General features: G+C 36.7%; 1 protein-coding gene across 1 annotated transcript; it reads left to right on the top strand.

Annotated features, from left to right (window-relative positions):
• Positions 1 to 895: 895 nt before the first annotated feature.
• LOC122472707 (killer cell lectin-like receptor 2) lies at positions 896 to 11,484 on the top strand. Its single transcript, XM_043562494.1, has 6 exons — positions 896 to 1,397; positions 2,968 to 3,057; positions 4,220 to 4,426; positions 6,326 to 6,468; positions 8,541 to 8,647; positions 11,310 to 11,484. The coding sequence occupies exons 1-6, from the start codon at positions 1,283 to 1,285 to the stop codon at positions 11,467 to 11,469; spliced, it is 822 nt and encodes a 273-aa protein (XP_043418429.1). The 5' UTR covers positions 896 to 1,282; the 3' UTR covers positions 11,470 to 11,484.
• The last annotated feature ends 6,778 nt before the right edge of the window (positions 11,485 to 18,262 follow it).

Raw genomic sequence — 18,262 nt, 5'->3', positions numbered from 1 at the left:
GTGAAGAAGTTAGAAAATTTTAGAAATTAATTAAAAAATTGAAAAAAGATATAGTTACATGTGCAATTTGTTTTCCATGTTTTCTTCTCCTTAGATATCATCTCTTCACACTGATTAATATAAGAACCAAGGTAAATTTTAGACGTTTACTATTTAATAATTTCTTGTTATATTGATATTAATTTAGATCAAATCCTTTATGGATATTAACTAATGACTGCCTATTGACAAATTTTATTTTCACAGAGGCTTCTGTGGCAACATCATACACTAGAAAATTAGTTCTAAAATTCAAATATACATGGAATCATTTGGGATTAAAAATACAGGAGTCTTGGCTCCAACTAAGAGATTTTTTTAATCGTTATTTTTTAACTAATTTATTTTTGTTTTGAGAGAGAGAGCACGTGCAAGTGGGGGAGTGGGGCAGAGAGAGAGAGAGAGAGAGGGAGAGAGAGAGAGAGGGAGAGAATCTTAAGTAGGCTCGATACTCAAAACAGAGCCCGACATGGGGCTACCTGGGATTATGACATGAGCCAAAATCAAGAATCGAATGCTCAACCAACTGAGCCACCCAGGCACCCCTAAGAGATTTTTATTCCACACACCTTGCATGGGGCACTGGAATCAGATTGTTGAGCAATCTGTGATGTTAACCCTTAATAATTCTTTTGCAGATGGTTTATGGGATGTATTTTGGGAAACACTCTAGTAGTCATGTCATAACTGAAAAGAATGCAAGAACTTTGTAATATTTATATATAGATCTGAATGTGTATATTAAGGCTTTTTAAGGCAAGATACTTATAGTTTTTCAGAACTTCAGAAACAGAATTTTTGTTTTTTGAATTGATAGTTTTAAAACGGTCTCAGTAATTTACAATGGTGCCTCAAATTTGCCCAACATTTGTATATGTACATTGAACATTTGGAGTTAAATTGGCTGGGTGAATATGAATCAGCCTATTCAGTGTATTAGTAGATTAAAAAAAAACACCTTTCTGTGTTTCTAATCATAATGGCAATAATCACTAGAAGTATAAATGAGTTTAACAGAAATATTGAAAGGTTTTCGCTTTCCTATATATATCAGGCTCAGTCCACATGCTTTGTGCACTTGAAGGAGTTAAACACACCTCCCCTTATACATACAGATACACACACACACCTCTAGGTATGTTTCTTGTATATTTCTATAGACTGACACTGTAATTTTTCTTTGGAAAGAAATCATCCTGTTGTGAGGTTTTAATGCAAAACAGTTTCCCTTCTTCCTGTAGAGATGAGCGATCAGAAAGTGATTTATTCCACCCTGAGATTTCTTCAGTCTCCTTCAGAGTCACAAAATAGAATAAGGCCAGGTAGGACCCAAAGGCCTGGGAAAACTGATGACAAAGGTATGTGTCTTAAGCATCTCTTTCAAACTTTGACGTTTGAAAAAAAGTTCCTGTCTGTCTTTCAGGTTCTCAAATGGTGATAGGAAACGATAATGGCGTAGGTAGCAGAGCAAGTCTTTTTTTTTTTTTTTTTTAAGTTTGTGAGATGGAGAAATTGATGAATTCTTTTAGATTCATAAAGCCAATAAAATGTTTTTATTCAAATTTCTGATCAAGAGGAATTTTTGAGGCCATTAAAAGTGAAGGACAGATTACAGTCTCAAGAAAATACTGCATTTCCTAGAGAAATAAAGGTCTTAGAGACTGCTTGAAAAATGACAATATTTGTTAGAAACAATGTTTTTATTCAGATAGAAGGTGTTTTAGGTGTCTTAAATATTTACCAAACCTTAATGGCAATGAAGAAACAGAAGGAGCATTCATTTTTTTTTTCTGTTCTCTTTTCTGTTCTACCTTCAAATATTGTCATGAGCTCTAAAGTGAGAATGACTTTTACTGTTTTAATTTAGTGACAGAGATACAGTTTTCAGATCAAAGACCTCAAAAATAGGAGGCTAAATATAATATTGTCTAGGGAAAAATAGAATTGATGAAAAAGAAAGGAAATTTGATTTCTAGAAATTAAAAAAAATTTTTTTAATGTTTATTTATTTTTGAGAGAGAGAGACAGACAGAATGTGAGCAGAAGAGGGGTAGAGAGAGGGAGACACAGAATCCGAAGCAGGCTCCAGGCCCTGAGCTGTCAGCACAGAGCCCGATACAGGGCTGGAACTCACAAACTGTGAGATCATGACCTGAGCTGAAGTCGGACGCTCAACCAACTGAGCCACCCAGGCGCCCCTATTTCTAGAAACTCGTTTAAGGATAGATCCCAATCACCTTTCCAGCTTCAGAATTGTTGGCTACCAATTCCTCAAGAATATTGACTGCTTTTTTGTTCCTCTTCATGATTAGTTGGGATCACAGGAAAGAGTATACAATGTCCGTGTGGATTCTTATAAATATGTATTATGTCTATTGCCTTCTGTGCTTCTTTTTGAAAACTTGGTTAGATTTTTTTAAATTGAAGGATAGTTGACATGCAATGTACCTTAGTTTCAAGTACACAGCATAGTCATTGGACAGCTCTCTATTTAGTAAGGGAAGTACTTTTAAAATCCTATTGGACTGTTCTTATGTGTAATATTTCTACAGTGGGTGTATATCAGTCAGAAGTCTGAGACCTTATTTTTATTTTTCATAAAAGGGGAGAGGGGCAGAGAGAGAAAGAGAGAGAATCTCAAGCAGGCTCCTTGCTGAGCCTGACACAGGGCTGGATTCCATGACACTGGGATCATGACCTGAGCCAAAATCAAGAATCAGATGCTCAACCGACTGAGCCACCCAGGCACCCCAGAAATCTGAGACTTTAAAACTGTAATTATTAGGTTATGAATTTAAATCAATTGGTATGATATATTTTTGTAAAAATTTTAGGGAAGATTGTCTCTTTGTTTCAAATGGTATCCCAGGCTAAGGTTAGTAGGGGCCATGCTCTGCCCCTGATAATTATCTTTCTTTTTATTTAAAGAGTTTTCAGTGCCCTGGCATCTCATTGCAGTGATTCTTGGGATCCTCTGTTTACTACTATCGGTGACAGTTGCAGTGTTGGGGACAAAGAGTGAGTAATTGAAATATATCCTTCAAGCCTGAGTAATAGCAGGGAACGCTAATTGTGCAAATATTAATTGTGCTCCATTAATTGTTCCCCGACTCCCATCAGGGAATGTCCCAGGTGGCTCTTTCTGGGTGATTTTTTCCATAGACATGTCACAGTGCTATTTTCATGTTACTTACCTATTCCAGTGACTCTGTGGTTCAGTGAGTTGTCTTACTGTGTATAGTACATGATAACATTCCTCCAGTTACAGGACTTAGTCATATTCTGACTTCTGAGTTTAGATCACTGTGATTCTTAAACATTCTTCAAGAAATAGCCGTTCAGAAGAAATTATGACTTTCTTGTGATTTTTTTTAAGTATTTAATGAAGATATAGTTTAGTGGAAACAGTGATTCTGTACATGGACATTAGATGATCTTGAATACAACTTTTTAAATGTTTTTTTAGTTTATTTATTTATTTTGAGAGAGACAGAGACAGCGTGAGTGGGGGAGGGGCAGGGAGAGAGGGAGAGAGTGAATCCCAAGCAGGCTCCGAGCTGCCAATGCAGAGCCCCGCATGGGTCTTGAACCCAGGAAACTGCAAGATCATGACCTGAGGCCAAAACAAAGAGTCAGATGCTTAACTAGTTGAGCCACCCAGGTGCCCCTTAAATTCAACTGTTATCTTTTATTTGAATTTCTTGACATTTCTCGAGAAAATTACTAATATGTTACACTCAGATAAATGTACATATTTAAATCTTTCTCTCTTTTCTTCTGTGGATATTCTATCTCCTCCAATAACAATGATGCTATTTCCTTATGTGTCTCAGCACAGTTTTTCATGCTCAGATGTGTTGTTAAAAGTTGATTGACTGATTTTTACCTTGCTACCTATTTATAAATGATGCACTAACTTTTAAAAAGAAACAAAACCGAATTATAAGGTGTTACCATCATAATTTTATTTATTTATTCTACACTCAGGTTACTAACAGTGTGAAATTTGGTGGTTCCATTTCTATGGTTAGTTTATTGAGGTGTTACTTTCTAAATGTCAAATTACTCATTTAAAGTAATGAAATGGGTTGGTTATCAAAGTGAGACTTTCCTTTGTCTTACATTTTAACAGTTAAGCCGTATGAGTACTTTTATATTATATCTATGCTATTAATTTTAGTTTTTCAGTATATTCAAGAAAACCATCAGCAGAGGGAAAATATAAGAAATTTGAGTCAAGAGTACCAAATTGTGCAAAATGACAGCTACTTCAAGGAGCAACTTTTGACAAATAAGATTTTGGAATGTAACAGTCGTGAAAATGAAAGTCTTCAGCAGAAAATGAAGCAGGATTTTATAGAAAGGACATGCCAGAGAAAAAATATAGGTATGGAGGGAAGGGAAGATTGCATGATTTTCTTTTATTTCTTCCCCTCCCAGAAGGTTTGAGGCTAAATAGACAGGTTTGCGATCTATGCTAGTGGTCTAGGTTTACCAGGCAACTTTTTATTTCTACTTCTGAGATGTAAAAGAGTGTTCGGGTTTGCCTGTATCAAATATGAGACTGAGACTCCAGGAGCCATTTGGATTAGTAGGGCTCTATATTTCCCCCAAACTCAATGACAAGCCCTGCATTTCTACTGCTCCCAGAAGGTAAAATCGTGTGTCAGCTTCCCTGAAAACTTGGATCATTTTGGACCTGTGGGCAAATTAGGCACTCCGCTTTGTTGCTGACATGAAATATGGAGGCTATAAGTAAAAATGTACTTCGGCTAAAATGGGCACAATGCCTTTCATTTGGATGCTCTTGGAAAGATGATTGTGTGCGTGTGTTCCCATTCTGCCTTGAGTTGAGATATTTGGCCTGTATGCTCTGTGCAGTGCTCCTGCAAGTTTTGCCTAAGTGTTGATGTTTGTGCAACTCAGTGTGATAATACCATTAAAAACATCCAAGAGATAAGAATATTAAATCTCACATAATAAACTCTGTTATCATGTATAATGGTGGAATGAACTGACCTGGTTAATTAACAACTATTAAATATTTGTTTAGGATTTGGAGTTTACAAAGATTTTGCATATTTAATATCATTTCAATATGGTAGGTTGTAGGAATTTATCTTCTCTGTTATTAAAGAATCAATGCTATTTCAAAAATTTGATACATTATAAAATATATGAGGAAAAGAAAAAAATCCCAAAGAATGTTTCTTTTATTTAGAAGACATTCCAGAATCTTTTTATTTTTTTTAAATTTTATTATTATTATTATTTAATGTTTATTTATTTTTGAGACAGAGGGAGACAGAGCGTGAGTGGGGGAGACAGAGAGAGAGAGGGAGACACAGAATCCGAAACAGGCTCCGGGCTCCGAGCTGTCAGCACAGAGCCAGATGCGGGGCTCGAACCCACGAACCATGAGATTATGACCTGAGCCGAAGTCGGACGCTTAACCGACTGAGCCACCCAGGCGCCCCCAGAATCTGTTTAAAAACTTACTTTTATTGTTTTAAAAACAGCTTTCTTGAGGTATTATTAACATGCAAAAGTTGCACATATTTACTGTATATCATTTGACAAGTTTGGACATATGCATATATCTGTAAAATCATCCATAATCAGGGTAATAGACATATCCATTACCTCCAAAAGTTTTCTCATGTCTCTCTTTTTGGGAGTGGGTAAGAACACACAAGATTCACCCTTTTAACAAGTTTTTCAGTGCACACTTCAGTATTGTTAACCAAAGGCATTTTGTTGTACCACAGATCTTTAGAACTTAATCATCTTGCATAACTGAAACTGTATACCCATTGAACAAAAAACTCCTTACTTCCCCCTCCTGTAGCCACTGGAAACCACCTTCCACTTTCTGTTTCTCTGAATTTGACTATTTTTTGTATCTCATATAAGTGGAATCATGGGGTATTTGTACTTCTGTGATTGGCTTATTTCATTGAGCATAATATCCTCAAGGTTAATCCATGCTGTTGCCTATACAAGATTTCCTTTTTCTAAAGGCTGAAGAGTATTCTATTGATTGTATATATCGCATTTTCTTTATCCATTCATCCATTGAGGGACACTTAAGGTTGTTTTCATATCTTGGCTGTCGTGAATAGTGCTGCAAGGAATATGAGAGCTATCTCTTTGCATTCCAGAATCTTGATGAACGTAATATTGTCATTATTGATGATACTAAGATTTTACTTAGTTATGGAGGGCTGATAAATATATGGCTCTGCTTAATGGAATAGCAGGTAATGTTTCACCTTATATGTTGCAGGCAAACTCTATGAAAGCCACTGGTCCTGTTGTGGAATAAAGTGTTACTATTTTATTCCTGAATATAAAAACTGGAAGGGATGTAAACAGACATGCCAAAGCTATAATTCATTTCTTCTGAAGATAAATGATCAAGATGAACTGGTAACATGGACTGTTACATTCACTTTTATTTTCTTGCACCAGGTCTCTTACCCCTGGACCCAAGATGATGAGGATGTGGCAATTCAGACAGAGGGACCTTCAGTTATCCTCTGGGTTGTATCTATTGAGTGAGCACAAGTTGTGTAGTTAAGAAGGTTAAGGGTTCTGGAAAACCCTGCCTACTGATGGGCATATATGATGCTGCCACTTACTAAGCATTCCTATATTATCTATTCATGATGACCATTAATATTTCCAAAATGGAAAACCCCCTTGAAGATTCACTTTGGAGTTTTGCATTCATTTCCTTTTCTAAGGCATCTTCAGAACAGCTCACTGAAAAGCATGGCTCTCCTTCAATGGAGCTCTTAACACTTTGGTATTTGCAGCCTGGAAGCAGTGGTTATTTATCCTTCTAAGGTGGCAACTAAGAACCTGGAGGCAATCTGATCCAGTAGGTACTATTAGGAATCCAGGAGCCAGACTGCTTGGTATCAGGCAAAATCCAGGTCTGCCACTTTCTAACTAAGTGACCTTGGGTGAATTACTTAGCGTCTGGGTCTCAGTTTTTCCAGCTGCAAAATGGAGATAATAATGAGTAACGTAAAAGTGATAACAGTTTTACGAATTAGCCTAATGGTGATTTTCATTGCATCTGTACATAACATTTATTTGATCAATATTCCAATATATCGTATCGATGTATATATTTTTAAAATGAATTGTAAAAAGAGAAAATAAAGTGACAATATCAAAATTATCTTTTAAATTAATTACCAATAGAAACTATCCACATACACAGAATGCTTTTTACTGAGAAATGTTTTCAAAGATCAGTCTGAAACGTCTACTTATCACTTAGAGAAACAACACAAAATTTATATGCAAATCTAATAGATGTTTTAAATCACAACATAAAAAAAATTATGATATGAAGTCATAAAATTATTTTTGTTTGTTGCAGTAAAACCCACTTAAATTTAAACCTATATTTTAAAATACACTCACACATTTGATCAGACATTATATGTCACTTTGATATATTACATTTTTTGACATAGCAAATATTTCCAAATACTACCCCTTTTCCCTTCACCCTTTCTAACTACTAAACTATAGCAAGCCTTTCTCAGCTCTGATGCACAACTTCTTATATATACTTCTTATTTTAATAAATTTGTTTTGAAAATTCCTTTCTTCATCTAAGAATATGTAATGATCACTGTCAGTATCCTTAAATATTTTTCTGGAGCATGATTTTGAGTAGTTTCATAGTGTCATAAATTATTTAACAAGTCTATTGTTAGATACTTAAATTTACATTTTTTTCGTGTTTTAAATAATTCATGAGACTGGCAGCCATTTTTGTTTTTTATTCTATTAAAAAAATTTTTTTTAAAGGAGTGCTCCATTTTTTTTTTAATTTTTAAGTTTACTTATTTATTTGAGAGACACAGACACAGCGTGAGTGGGGAAGGGGCAGAGAGGGACAGAGAGAATCCCAAGCAGGCTCGGAGACTGATGCGGGGCTTGAACTCATGAAACCACAAGATCATGACTTGAGCTGAAACCGACAGTCAGATGCTTAACTGACTGAGCCACCCATGCACCCCAGGAGTTCTCCATTTAATTTTAATTTTAATTTTAATTTTATTTGAGAGAGAGAGAGAGAGAGAGCATGAGCAGGGGAGGAGCAGAGAGAGAGGGAGGGAGAGAGAATCTTAAGCAGGCCCCATGCCCAGCATGGAGCCCAACTTGGGGCTCAATCTTATGACAGTGAGATCATGACCTGAACTGAAATCAAGAGTTGGATGCTTAACTGACTGAACCACCCAGGAACCCCTTGGCAGTCATTTTTAATACTAAGTAAATAATCTATGATAAAAAATTACTTCAGAAGATAAAAGCACAGGGATGGACAGGAAGAGAGGGTTTTCTAGGAAGTAGAGATGAAGGATGGTATGGAACATAGCAGAGTGCCAGCCATAGAAATAGCTGGGACCTTTATCTGGTTTTTTCATTTATCTAACCGATGGGAGCTAGTCACATGATATGTTTTGTTTCCTTTACAGACCTTCATTCAAACCCAAACTTATTGGAATTACTACTGGATTGGATTATCATATAATGGAGGAGAAAGAAAATGGAAATGGATTGACAGTGACCCACTTTTGGGGATGTAAGTCTCTGGAATGAATGCATTCAAACTCCAACATTGGTGTTGGAATCAGGATGTATCTGTATCTAAAAAGAATCTTGTCTTGTTTCCCACAGTTTTCCCACAGAGGTCATTGGTAAGAACAAGTAGAATGATTAAGAAAATGTTTTAGGAAGTATAATTAAAAAGGAAGGGAAATGTCATGCAGATTATTAACAAAATTATGATCCTAGGCACATGCTCAGACGTATGTGTTATGAGGCACACAAAATAAACCAAAATTATAAAGTACCTCATTCTGACTGAATTATAGTGATCCCTCCCACAATGACAGATGAGTATTTTGAGGATACCCCAAATTCATCTGACACACCTTTGTAGATGGTCCCTGAGTTATAATGGTTTGACTTATAATTTTTCTACTTTACAATAATGTGAAAGCAATATGCAGTAGAATTTGTACTTTGAATATTTCATATGACCTTTTTCTGGGCTGGTGATGTGCAGTATGATCTCTTGTGATGCTGGGAGCTGCGGCTCTCAGTCAGCCACGTGATCCCAGTCAGCCACGTGATCACAAGATCACCAACCCGGACACTTACAACCATCCTGTACCCATCCAACCATTCTGGTTTTCACTTTCACTATCGGATTCAACAAATCACTGGAGATACTCAACACTTGAGTATAAAATAGGCTTTGTGTTAGATGGTTTTGCCTAACTAAAGGCTAACATCGGTGTTCTGATCATATTTAAGGCATGCTAGGCTAACCTAGCAGGTTAGGTGTATTAAATGCATTTTTGACTTAGGATATTTTCGATACGTGTGAAATATTATCATATCATATGATCTGTATATTGTTATATTATTTATAGACATAAATATACATTAGTATACACACAAACATGCATACATATACCTTCACTATGGTTTTATTTTGAATTTGTTTCTTTATGCAAGTAAGTGAGTAAGTAAGTGATCTCTATACCCAATTGGGGCTCAACCTCATGGCCCTGGTTGCATACTTTTCCAACAGAGTCAGCTAGGCACCCTTGAAGTTTTATTTTGAAGTGCAGTGTTTTGTAAGTGCTTGGGTTTATATTTAGTTATAATCTTCTTTTAAATTGCTCAATGACTTTTAAAAAATCTTAACTGTTACACTTTTGATTTCTAGGGATTCTGTTTTAAGTTTTCAAATCTTGCTAGTTACTCATATTTTCAAACTGTCTGTTGAAAGGTATCAAACATACTTGTTTATATTTGGTATCCGATAATTCTAATATTTGAAGTCTGTGGGTCTACTCTATTGTTTCTGTTTGCTTTTGTTCATGGTGTCATTTCCTTTGTAGTGTTTAGTGATTTTTGTTTTTCTTTTTGAGCTGCTGTGGAAATTATTTGGGGACTGAGATGGAGGTTGCTTTTTCAAGGAATAATTAGCTGTTTTTGGATACCTTGGGGTATGGTGTATCTGGGTCACTTTTAATTCTAAATTTAGGTCCTACAAGTAGTGTGATTTTGGGCTGCAAACTTACAAGAGATGTCATGAAGGAGATTACTTCAATATAGTCATAGTGAGTACACTTCTAGGCAAAGACCTCAGAAGCATAGAACAGAAAGGCTCATGGGCCAAATTAAGATGCCTAAATTGTACAGTTAATCAAATCAATTTAAAACAAATAGCACTATGCAAGGGGAAAGAAATGGGATAGCTTTTCACAGTGGGCTGGAATGGGATCAATTGTCAAACTCAGGATAGGGTGCCAGCAGGTAAAAGGATCACTCGAATCCTGGTTTAAGTAATCTTCATATGGCCTGATTCTTCTGCATACCACTTTCCTGATAATGGTGTGGTTTCTAGGACATCACTTGAGTTTTGACTAAGAGGGCCCACCAAACAGAAGGTTCTATGGCCAGCATACACATTTTCTCTATTGGGGAGAGGCAGGAACATGTAAGCCCGGCCACAACTGCAGCTTTTCAGTGAACCTGCTGAGCAGGTATGGATTTTATTTGGGTTTTTTAGGCAGAAGGCCAGTATGCATGTCATCAGTGGGAGGTGAGTTTAAGACCTCATGGATGTTGAGTATCTCTGTTCATAGTGTATATTTTGAGTGAGACATTTAGTGCTGCTTTGTTCTTTCTTCCTTTCCTATGCTCTATTTACTGTATATATACCTGACATGTCTCCAAGGTTACTAATTTACTTATCCATATATATTTAATACATCTTATGCTTTCTGCCCATGCCTCACAAGATAGTTTCATTTATTTTCCTTCCTTCCTTCCTTCCTTCCTTCCTTCTTTCTTTCTTTCTTTCTTTCTTTCTTTCTTTCTTTCTTTCTTTTCTTTCTGTAAGAGATTTGGATATTCAAATACATAGAAAATACAAATTATATGAGGGATGGAAAGCAGGCTTACTGTATCGTGACTCCATAGCAATATTGCAAGGTAATTTTGCCTTCTAACAAAAATTCCCAGTGTAAAATAAAATGAGAGATTATTATGGGATCAAAAGGTTGATATTCTGTTTAATAGGCTAAGACCAAAAGAAAATTTTTACTGATGAAGTTATAATATTTCCATTTTCTAGATAGTTAGGCAATGGACTTAAAAAATTATAATTTATGTTATTGTCAGCTTCAGAATTAAACAGCTGAGCGTGTATGCTTTCTGTTCTACAGGCACTATGCATTCATGAATATTTCTGGGAGAGGACAATGTGCATTTTTATCTTCAACAAGAATAACAAATGCTGAGTGCTCTCAGATGTACAATTGTATCTGTGAGAAGACAATTGGTGATATTTTCTTTCCCTGGTTCAATAATTATAAGAAAAGATGAGATAGAATTTTGTAATTTTTTTTGTTTGTTGCTGTGATAATTTGTGATTATTTACAAACTAATGTTTTTGATAGCAGGACTTAGTTTACTGTGGAAACGGAGATGAGTTAGAGAAGGAAGAAAATGTTCTTTTTGGACTATGATTTAAGAAATCAGATACCTGATCTTTTCTTGAGGAAGAGGGCAAGATTTTGTCTTTGGAGAGCAATTTCCCCTCTCTTTAATAGCCCTGAGAAATTCTCTCCTTCTATTTCCCTGAAGCAATTAGACATCTCTGATAGTCTAGTCTTTTCCTTATTAATAGGCTGGGTCTTTTAGGCTATTAAAGGCTGGGTCTTTCCTTATTAATAGGTTGAATCATTTAAATAGCCTTGGCTTTGAGGGATGGCACGATTAAGAACTAAAAAATAGTTATCTAGCCTCCCCTCTCCCATCTAGATAATCACCTCTCATTAAAATGTTTTTCTTTTGCTATAATTTTATACTTCCTGAATAGTTGAAACAACAGTATAGAAACTCTCATGGGGCACCTGGGTGGCTGAGTTGGTTAAGCATCCGACCTTGGCTCAGGTCATGATCTCGTGGTTTGTGAGTTTGAGCCCGGCGTCAGGCTCTGTGCTGACAGCTCAGAGCCTGGAGCCTGCTTCAGATTCTGTATCTCCCTCTCTCTCTCTCTCTCTCTGCCCCTCTCCTGCTCACACTCTGTCTTTCTCTTTCTCAAAAATAAGTAAACATTAAAAAAATGAAAAAAGCCCTTTCATATAGTCTTTTCACATTTACCATTTGTTAATATTTTGTTCTATCTGTACTTTATAGTCCTTCTCTCTCTCCCCTCCCCCCACCCTGCTCACCTGTTTGATAATAAATCGGGGTCATTATGTCCCTTTCCTAAATGTTTTATTAGAAGTGTACTTTGTCTTGTATAACCATAGTAAAATTATCAAAACCAAGAAATTTAACATTGACAGAGTACTGTGTTTTCATCTATAACCCATATTCAAATTTGTCAACTATCCTGATTATATTATTTATAGTCATTTTTCCTGCACGTTTCAGGGTCATATGATACATTTAGTTGTGATGTATCTTTTTGTTTTTCTTTTTTTTTTTTACATTTTATTTTAGAGAGAGAGAGAGAGAGAGAGAGAGACCGTGAGAGGGGGAGAGCCAGAGGGAGAGAGAGCAGGCTCCATGCTCAGTGCTGAGCCCAATGCAAGACGATCTCACGACCCTGGAATCATGACCTGAGCCAAAATCAAGAGTCAGTTGCTTAACTGACTGAACCCCCCTGTCAGGTGCCCCAGTTGTGATGTTTCTTTACTCTGGGAGAATTCCTCAGGGTTCTTTGTTTTCCTTGACCTTGACATTTTAAAATACAGCTTTATTGAGTTATTCTTTCATGCAATAAAACGCACCCATTTTGTCATGAGGTCAGTGGGTTTTTAACAAATGTATACATCTCTTAAACACCATCGGGTCAAGACATAGAACATTGAACATTTCTATCACCTGCAAAAGTTCCTTTCTTCCCTCTCACTACCCACTGGTTCCCAGACAACCAGTTACACATTCTGTCACTAAAGGATTAGTTTTGACTGTGAGAGAATTTCATAATCATGTACTCTTTCATGTATCAGTAGTTCATTCTTTTTTTTTTTTTCTGAATAGTATTCCATTGTACCAATGTACCAGAGTTTATTCACCCACCTATGGATATTTGATGTAGTTCCTATTTTTGTCTATTACGAATAAACCTGTCATGAATACTTTTGTATAAGTTTCTGTGTGGACATGTGTTTTCATTTTTTTTTAAGTTTTTTAATTCATTTTGAGAGAGAGAGAGAGAGAGAAAGAGAGAGAAAGCATCTGCACGTACTAGTGGGAGGGAGGCAGAGAGAGGAGAGAGAGAATTCTAAGCTGTGCTTACAGCACAGAGTCTGAGGTAGGGCTCCATCTCATGAACCATGAGATTATGACCTGATCTGAAATGAACAGTCTGACGTTCAATCTACTGAGCCACCCAGGTGCCCTCCTCCCCCCCTTTTAAGTTCATTTATTTATTTTGAGATTTTTAAAAAATTTTTAAGTGTTTGTTTATTTTTGGGACAGAGACAGAGACAAAGTGTGAGCAGGGAGAGAGAGGGAGACACAGATTCTGAAGCAGGCTCCAGTCTCTGAGCTGTCAGCACAGAGCCCGATGTGGGGCTTGAACTCACAAACCATGAGATCATGACCTGAGCTGAAGTCAGACGCTCAACCAACTGAGCCACCCAGGCACCCCAATTTTGAGATCATTTTTTAAAATTATTAAATACCTAGGAGTTTGATATTTGAGTCCTATGGTAAGTGCATGTTTAATTTCATAAGAAACTTCTAGTTTGTTTTCCAGTGGTTGCAACATTTTACTTTCCCAGTAGCAACATATGAGAGTCCCAGTTGCTCCAGATCATTGCCAGTACTTGATACTATAAGTCTTTTAAAATTTAGCCATTATGGGGCGCCTAGGTGGCTCAGTCGGTTGGGCGTCCGACTTCAGCTCAGGTCACGATCTCGCGGTCCCTGAGTTCGAGCCCTGCATCGGGCTCTGGGCTGATGGCTCAGAGCTTGGAGCCTGTTTCCAATTCTGTGTCTCCTTCTCTCTCTGCCCTTCCCCTATTCATGCTCTGTCTCTCTCTGTCCCCAAAATAAATAAACATTAAAAAATAAAATAAAATTTAGTCATTATGGTAGATGTGTAATGGTATCTCCTGTATTTTTTAATTTGCATTTCCCTGAAGACTAATAACATTGAGCATCTTCTCATGTGTTTTTTGGCCATTTGTAGATCTTTTGTGAAGTGTCTGTTTAGTTTTTAGCCCATTGAAGTGTCCGTTAAGTCTTGTTTTAAGTTGGAGTTATGAGTGTTCTTTATGTAATTTGTATACAGATTATTTGTTAGATATATGTATTGCAATACTTTCTCTCAGTCTGTCTTCTCTTTTCATTTTCTTTTTTTAAAATGTTTATTTATTTTTGAGAGAGAGAGAGAGAGACAGAATGCGAGTGGGGGAGGGGCAGAGAGAGAGAGAGAGAGAGAGAGAAGGGGACACAATCTAAAGCAGGCTCCAGGCTCTGAGCTGTCAGCACAGAGCCTGATGTGGGGACAAACCCACAAACCGTGAGATCTTGACCTGAGCCGAAGTGGGATGCTCAACCGACTGAGCCACCCAGGGGCCCCTCTTTTCATTTTCTTAATGGTGTCTTCCCAGAAGCAAAAGTCTTACATTTTCGATGAAGCCTAATGTGTTTGTTTGTTTGTTTTTTCTTTTTTGGTGCTTTTTATGCCTTATCTAAGAAATCTTTGCCTACGTTAAAGTCACAGAGATTTTTCTCCAATGTTTTCTGCTAGGAGCTTTATAGTTTTGATTTATATGTTTAGTCTGTACTCATTTCATGTTAATTTTTGGGTGTGAGAAAGGGTTGAGGCTTATTATTATTGTTGTTTTTATTTTAATTCTCGTTAGTTTACATATAGTGTTGCATTAGTTTCAGGTATATAATATAGTAATGCAACACTTCTGTACAACGCTCTGTGCTCCTCACAAGATGTGAACTCCTTAATCCCCATCACTTATTTAACCCATTCCCCCACCTTCCTTCCCCCTGCTAATCAGTTTCTTCTCTATCATTAAGAGGCTCTTTCTTGATTTATCTCTCCCTCCCTTATATTTTCCCTTTGCATTTTTGTTTTGTTTCTTAAATTCCACATATGAGTGAAATCATATGGTTTTGGTCTTTCTCTGACTGTTATTATTTTGCTTAGCATGATGCACTCTAGCTCCATCCGAACCATTGCAAATAGCAAGATTTCATTCTTTTTTTATGGCTGTGAAAATAGTATTCCATTATCTATCTATCTATCTATCTATCTATCTACCAACCTACCTACCTACCTATCTACCTATCTACCTACCTATTATCTATCTATCTATCTATCTATCTATCATCTATCTATTATCTATTATCATCATCTCAACTCTTATCTTTCCATTCATCAGTCAATGGACACTTGAGCTGCTTCCATAATTTAGCTATTGTAAATAATGTTGCTATAACCATAGAGGTGTGTGTACGCCTTTGGATTAGTGTTCTTGTACTCTTTGGGTAAATACCCAGTAGTGCAATTGCTGGGTCGTAGGGTAGTTCCTTTTTGAGGAACTTCCATGATGTATTCCAGAGTGGCTGCACCAACTTGCATGCCCACCAACAGCGCAAACGGGTTCCCTTTTCTCCACATCCTCGCCAACACCTGTTGTTTCTCGTGTGTAGATGTTAGCCACTCTGACAGGTGTGAGGTAATATCTCATTACAGTTTTCATTTGTATTTTCCTGATGATCAGTCATGTTGAGGATCTTTTCATGAGTCTGTTGGCCATTTGTATGTCTTCTGTGGGAAAATATCTATTCATGCTTTCTGTCCAATTTTAAACTGAATTATTCATTTTGGGGGTGTTGAGTTATAGAAGTTCTTTAAGTATTTTGGATACAAACCTTTATCAGATATGCCATTTCCAAATATCATCTCCCATTCTGTAGTTTGCCCTTAGTTTTTTTGATTGTTTCCTTCTCTGTGTAGAAACTTTTTATTTTGACAAGGTCCCAGTAGTTCATTTTTGCTTTCGTTTCCCTTCCATCAGGAGACCTTTCTAGAGAAAATATGGTATGGCTGATGTCAGAGAAGTTACTGCCTGTGTTCTCTGGGATTTTTATGGTTTCATGTCTCACATTTAGGTTTTTCATCCATTTTGAATTTATTTTTGTGTATGGTGTAAGAAAATGATCCGGTTTCATTCTTTTGTATGTTGCTGTCCAGTTTTCCCAACATCATTTGTTGAAGAGACTGTCTTTTGCCACTGGATATTCTTTCCTGCTTTGTTGAAGATTAATAGACCATATAATTGTGGGTTTATTTCCAGATTTTCTATTCTGTTGTATTGCTCTATGTGTCTGTTTTTGTGCCACTGCCATACCGTCTTGATGATTACAGCTTTGTAATACAGGTTAAAGTCCGGGATTGTGATGGCCTCCAGTTTTGCTTTTCTTCTTCAAGATTACTTTGGCTATTCGCGATCTTTTGTGGTTCCATACAAATTTTAGGACTGACTGTTCTAGTTCTATGGTAAATGCTAGTGTTATTTTGATAGGGATTACATTAAATGTGTAGATTGTTTTGAGTAGTATAGGTAGTTTACCAATATTTGTTCTTATAATCCATGAGAATGGAATGTCTTTTCCATTTCTTTGTGTTGTCTTGAATTTCTTTCATCAATGTTTTATAGTTTTCATCTATAGGTCTTTCGTCTCTTTGGTTAGGTTGATTCCTAGGTATCTTGTTGTTTTGGGTGCAATTATAAATGGGATTATTTTTTTAGTTTCTCTTTCTTCTGTTTAATTATTGGTGTATAGAAGAACAATAGATTTCTGTACATTTGTTTGGAACATGGACCTGTATCAAATTCGTTGATCAGTCCTAGCAGTTTTTTGGTGGAGTCTTTTGGGTTTTCTATACATAGTGTCATGTCACCTGCATATAATGAGTTTTACTTCTTCCTTGCCAATTTGGAAGCCTTTTATTTCTCCTCATTGTCTGATTGCTGTGGCTAGGATTTCCAGTACTATGTTGAATAAAAGTGGTGATTGTGGACATCCTTGTCTTGTTCCTGAGCTTAGAGGAAAAGATCTCAGTTTTTTCCCATTAAAGATGATGATAGGTGCTGGTTTTTCATAAATGGCCTTTCTTATGTTGAGGTATGTTCCTTCTAAACCTATGTTGAGGTTTTCATCATGAATAGGTGTTGTATTTTGTCAAATGCTTTTTCTGCATCTATTGAAATGATCATATGATTCTTATCCTTTGTCTTATTGATGTGATGTATCACACTGATTGATTTGTGAATATTGAACCGCCCTTGCATCCCAGGAATACTTGATCATGGTGAATGATTTTTTTAAATGTTTATTAATTTTTGAGAGAGAAACAGAGTGCGAGCAGGGGAGGGGCTGAGAGAGAGGGAGACACAGAATCTGAAGTAGACTCTGGGCTTTGAGCTGTCACCAACCGCAAGATCATGACCTGAGCCAAAGTTGGACACTTAACCAACTGAGCCACCCAAGTGCCCCAGTGAATGATTTTTTAAAAGACTTAAATGCATGTCTTTTTTTCCAGGTGTACAATATAGTGATTCACACTTCCATACATCACTCAGTGCTCATTACAGCAAGTGCCCTCCTTAATCCCTATCACCTATTTGACCCATTCCCCACCCACCTCTGTTCTAGTAACCATCAGTCTTGTTCTCTATAATTAAGAGTCTGTTTCGGGGCGCCTGGGTGGCTCAGTCGGTTAGGCGACTGACTTTACTCAAGTCATGATCTCACAGTTCATGATTTTGAGCCCTGTGTCAGGCTCTGTGCCAACAGCTCAGAGCTTGGAGCCTGCTTTGGATTCTGTGTCTGCCTCTCTCTCTGCCCCTCCCCTGCTCATGTTCTGTCTCTCAAATAAATAAACATTAAAAAAAAAAGAAAATAAACTTCCTTAAAAAAAAGAGTCTGTTTCTTGGTTTGCCTCTCTCTCTTTTTTCCCTTTGCTCAAATGTTTTTTTGTTTCTTAAATTCTACATATGATTTTACCATATGTGAAATACATTATTTGTCTTTCTCTGACTGATATATTTCACTTAGCATAATACTCTGTAGCTCCACCCATGTCATTTCAAATGGTAAGATTTCATATTCTTTTTATGGCTGAGTAATA

Source organism: Prionailurus bengalensis, chromosome B4, assembly GCF_016509475.1.
Source record: "Prionailurus bengalensis isolate Pbe53 chromosome B4, Fcat_Pben_1.1_paternal_pri, whole genome shotgun sequence".
Classification (NCBI taxonomy): Eukaryota; Metazoa; Chordata; class Mammalia; order Carnivora; family Felidae; genus Prionailurus; species Prionailurus bengalensis.
The sequence above is the reverse complement of the archived record's forward strand: the minus strand, read 5'-3'. Positions and strand labels throughout refer to the sequence as shown.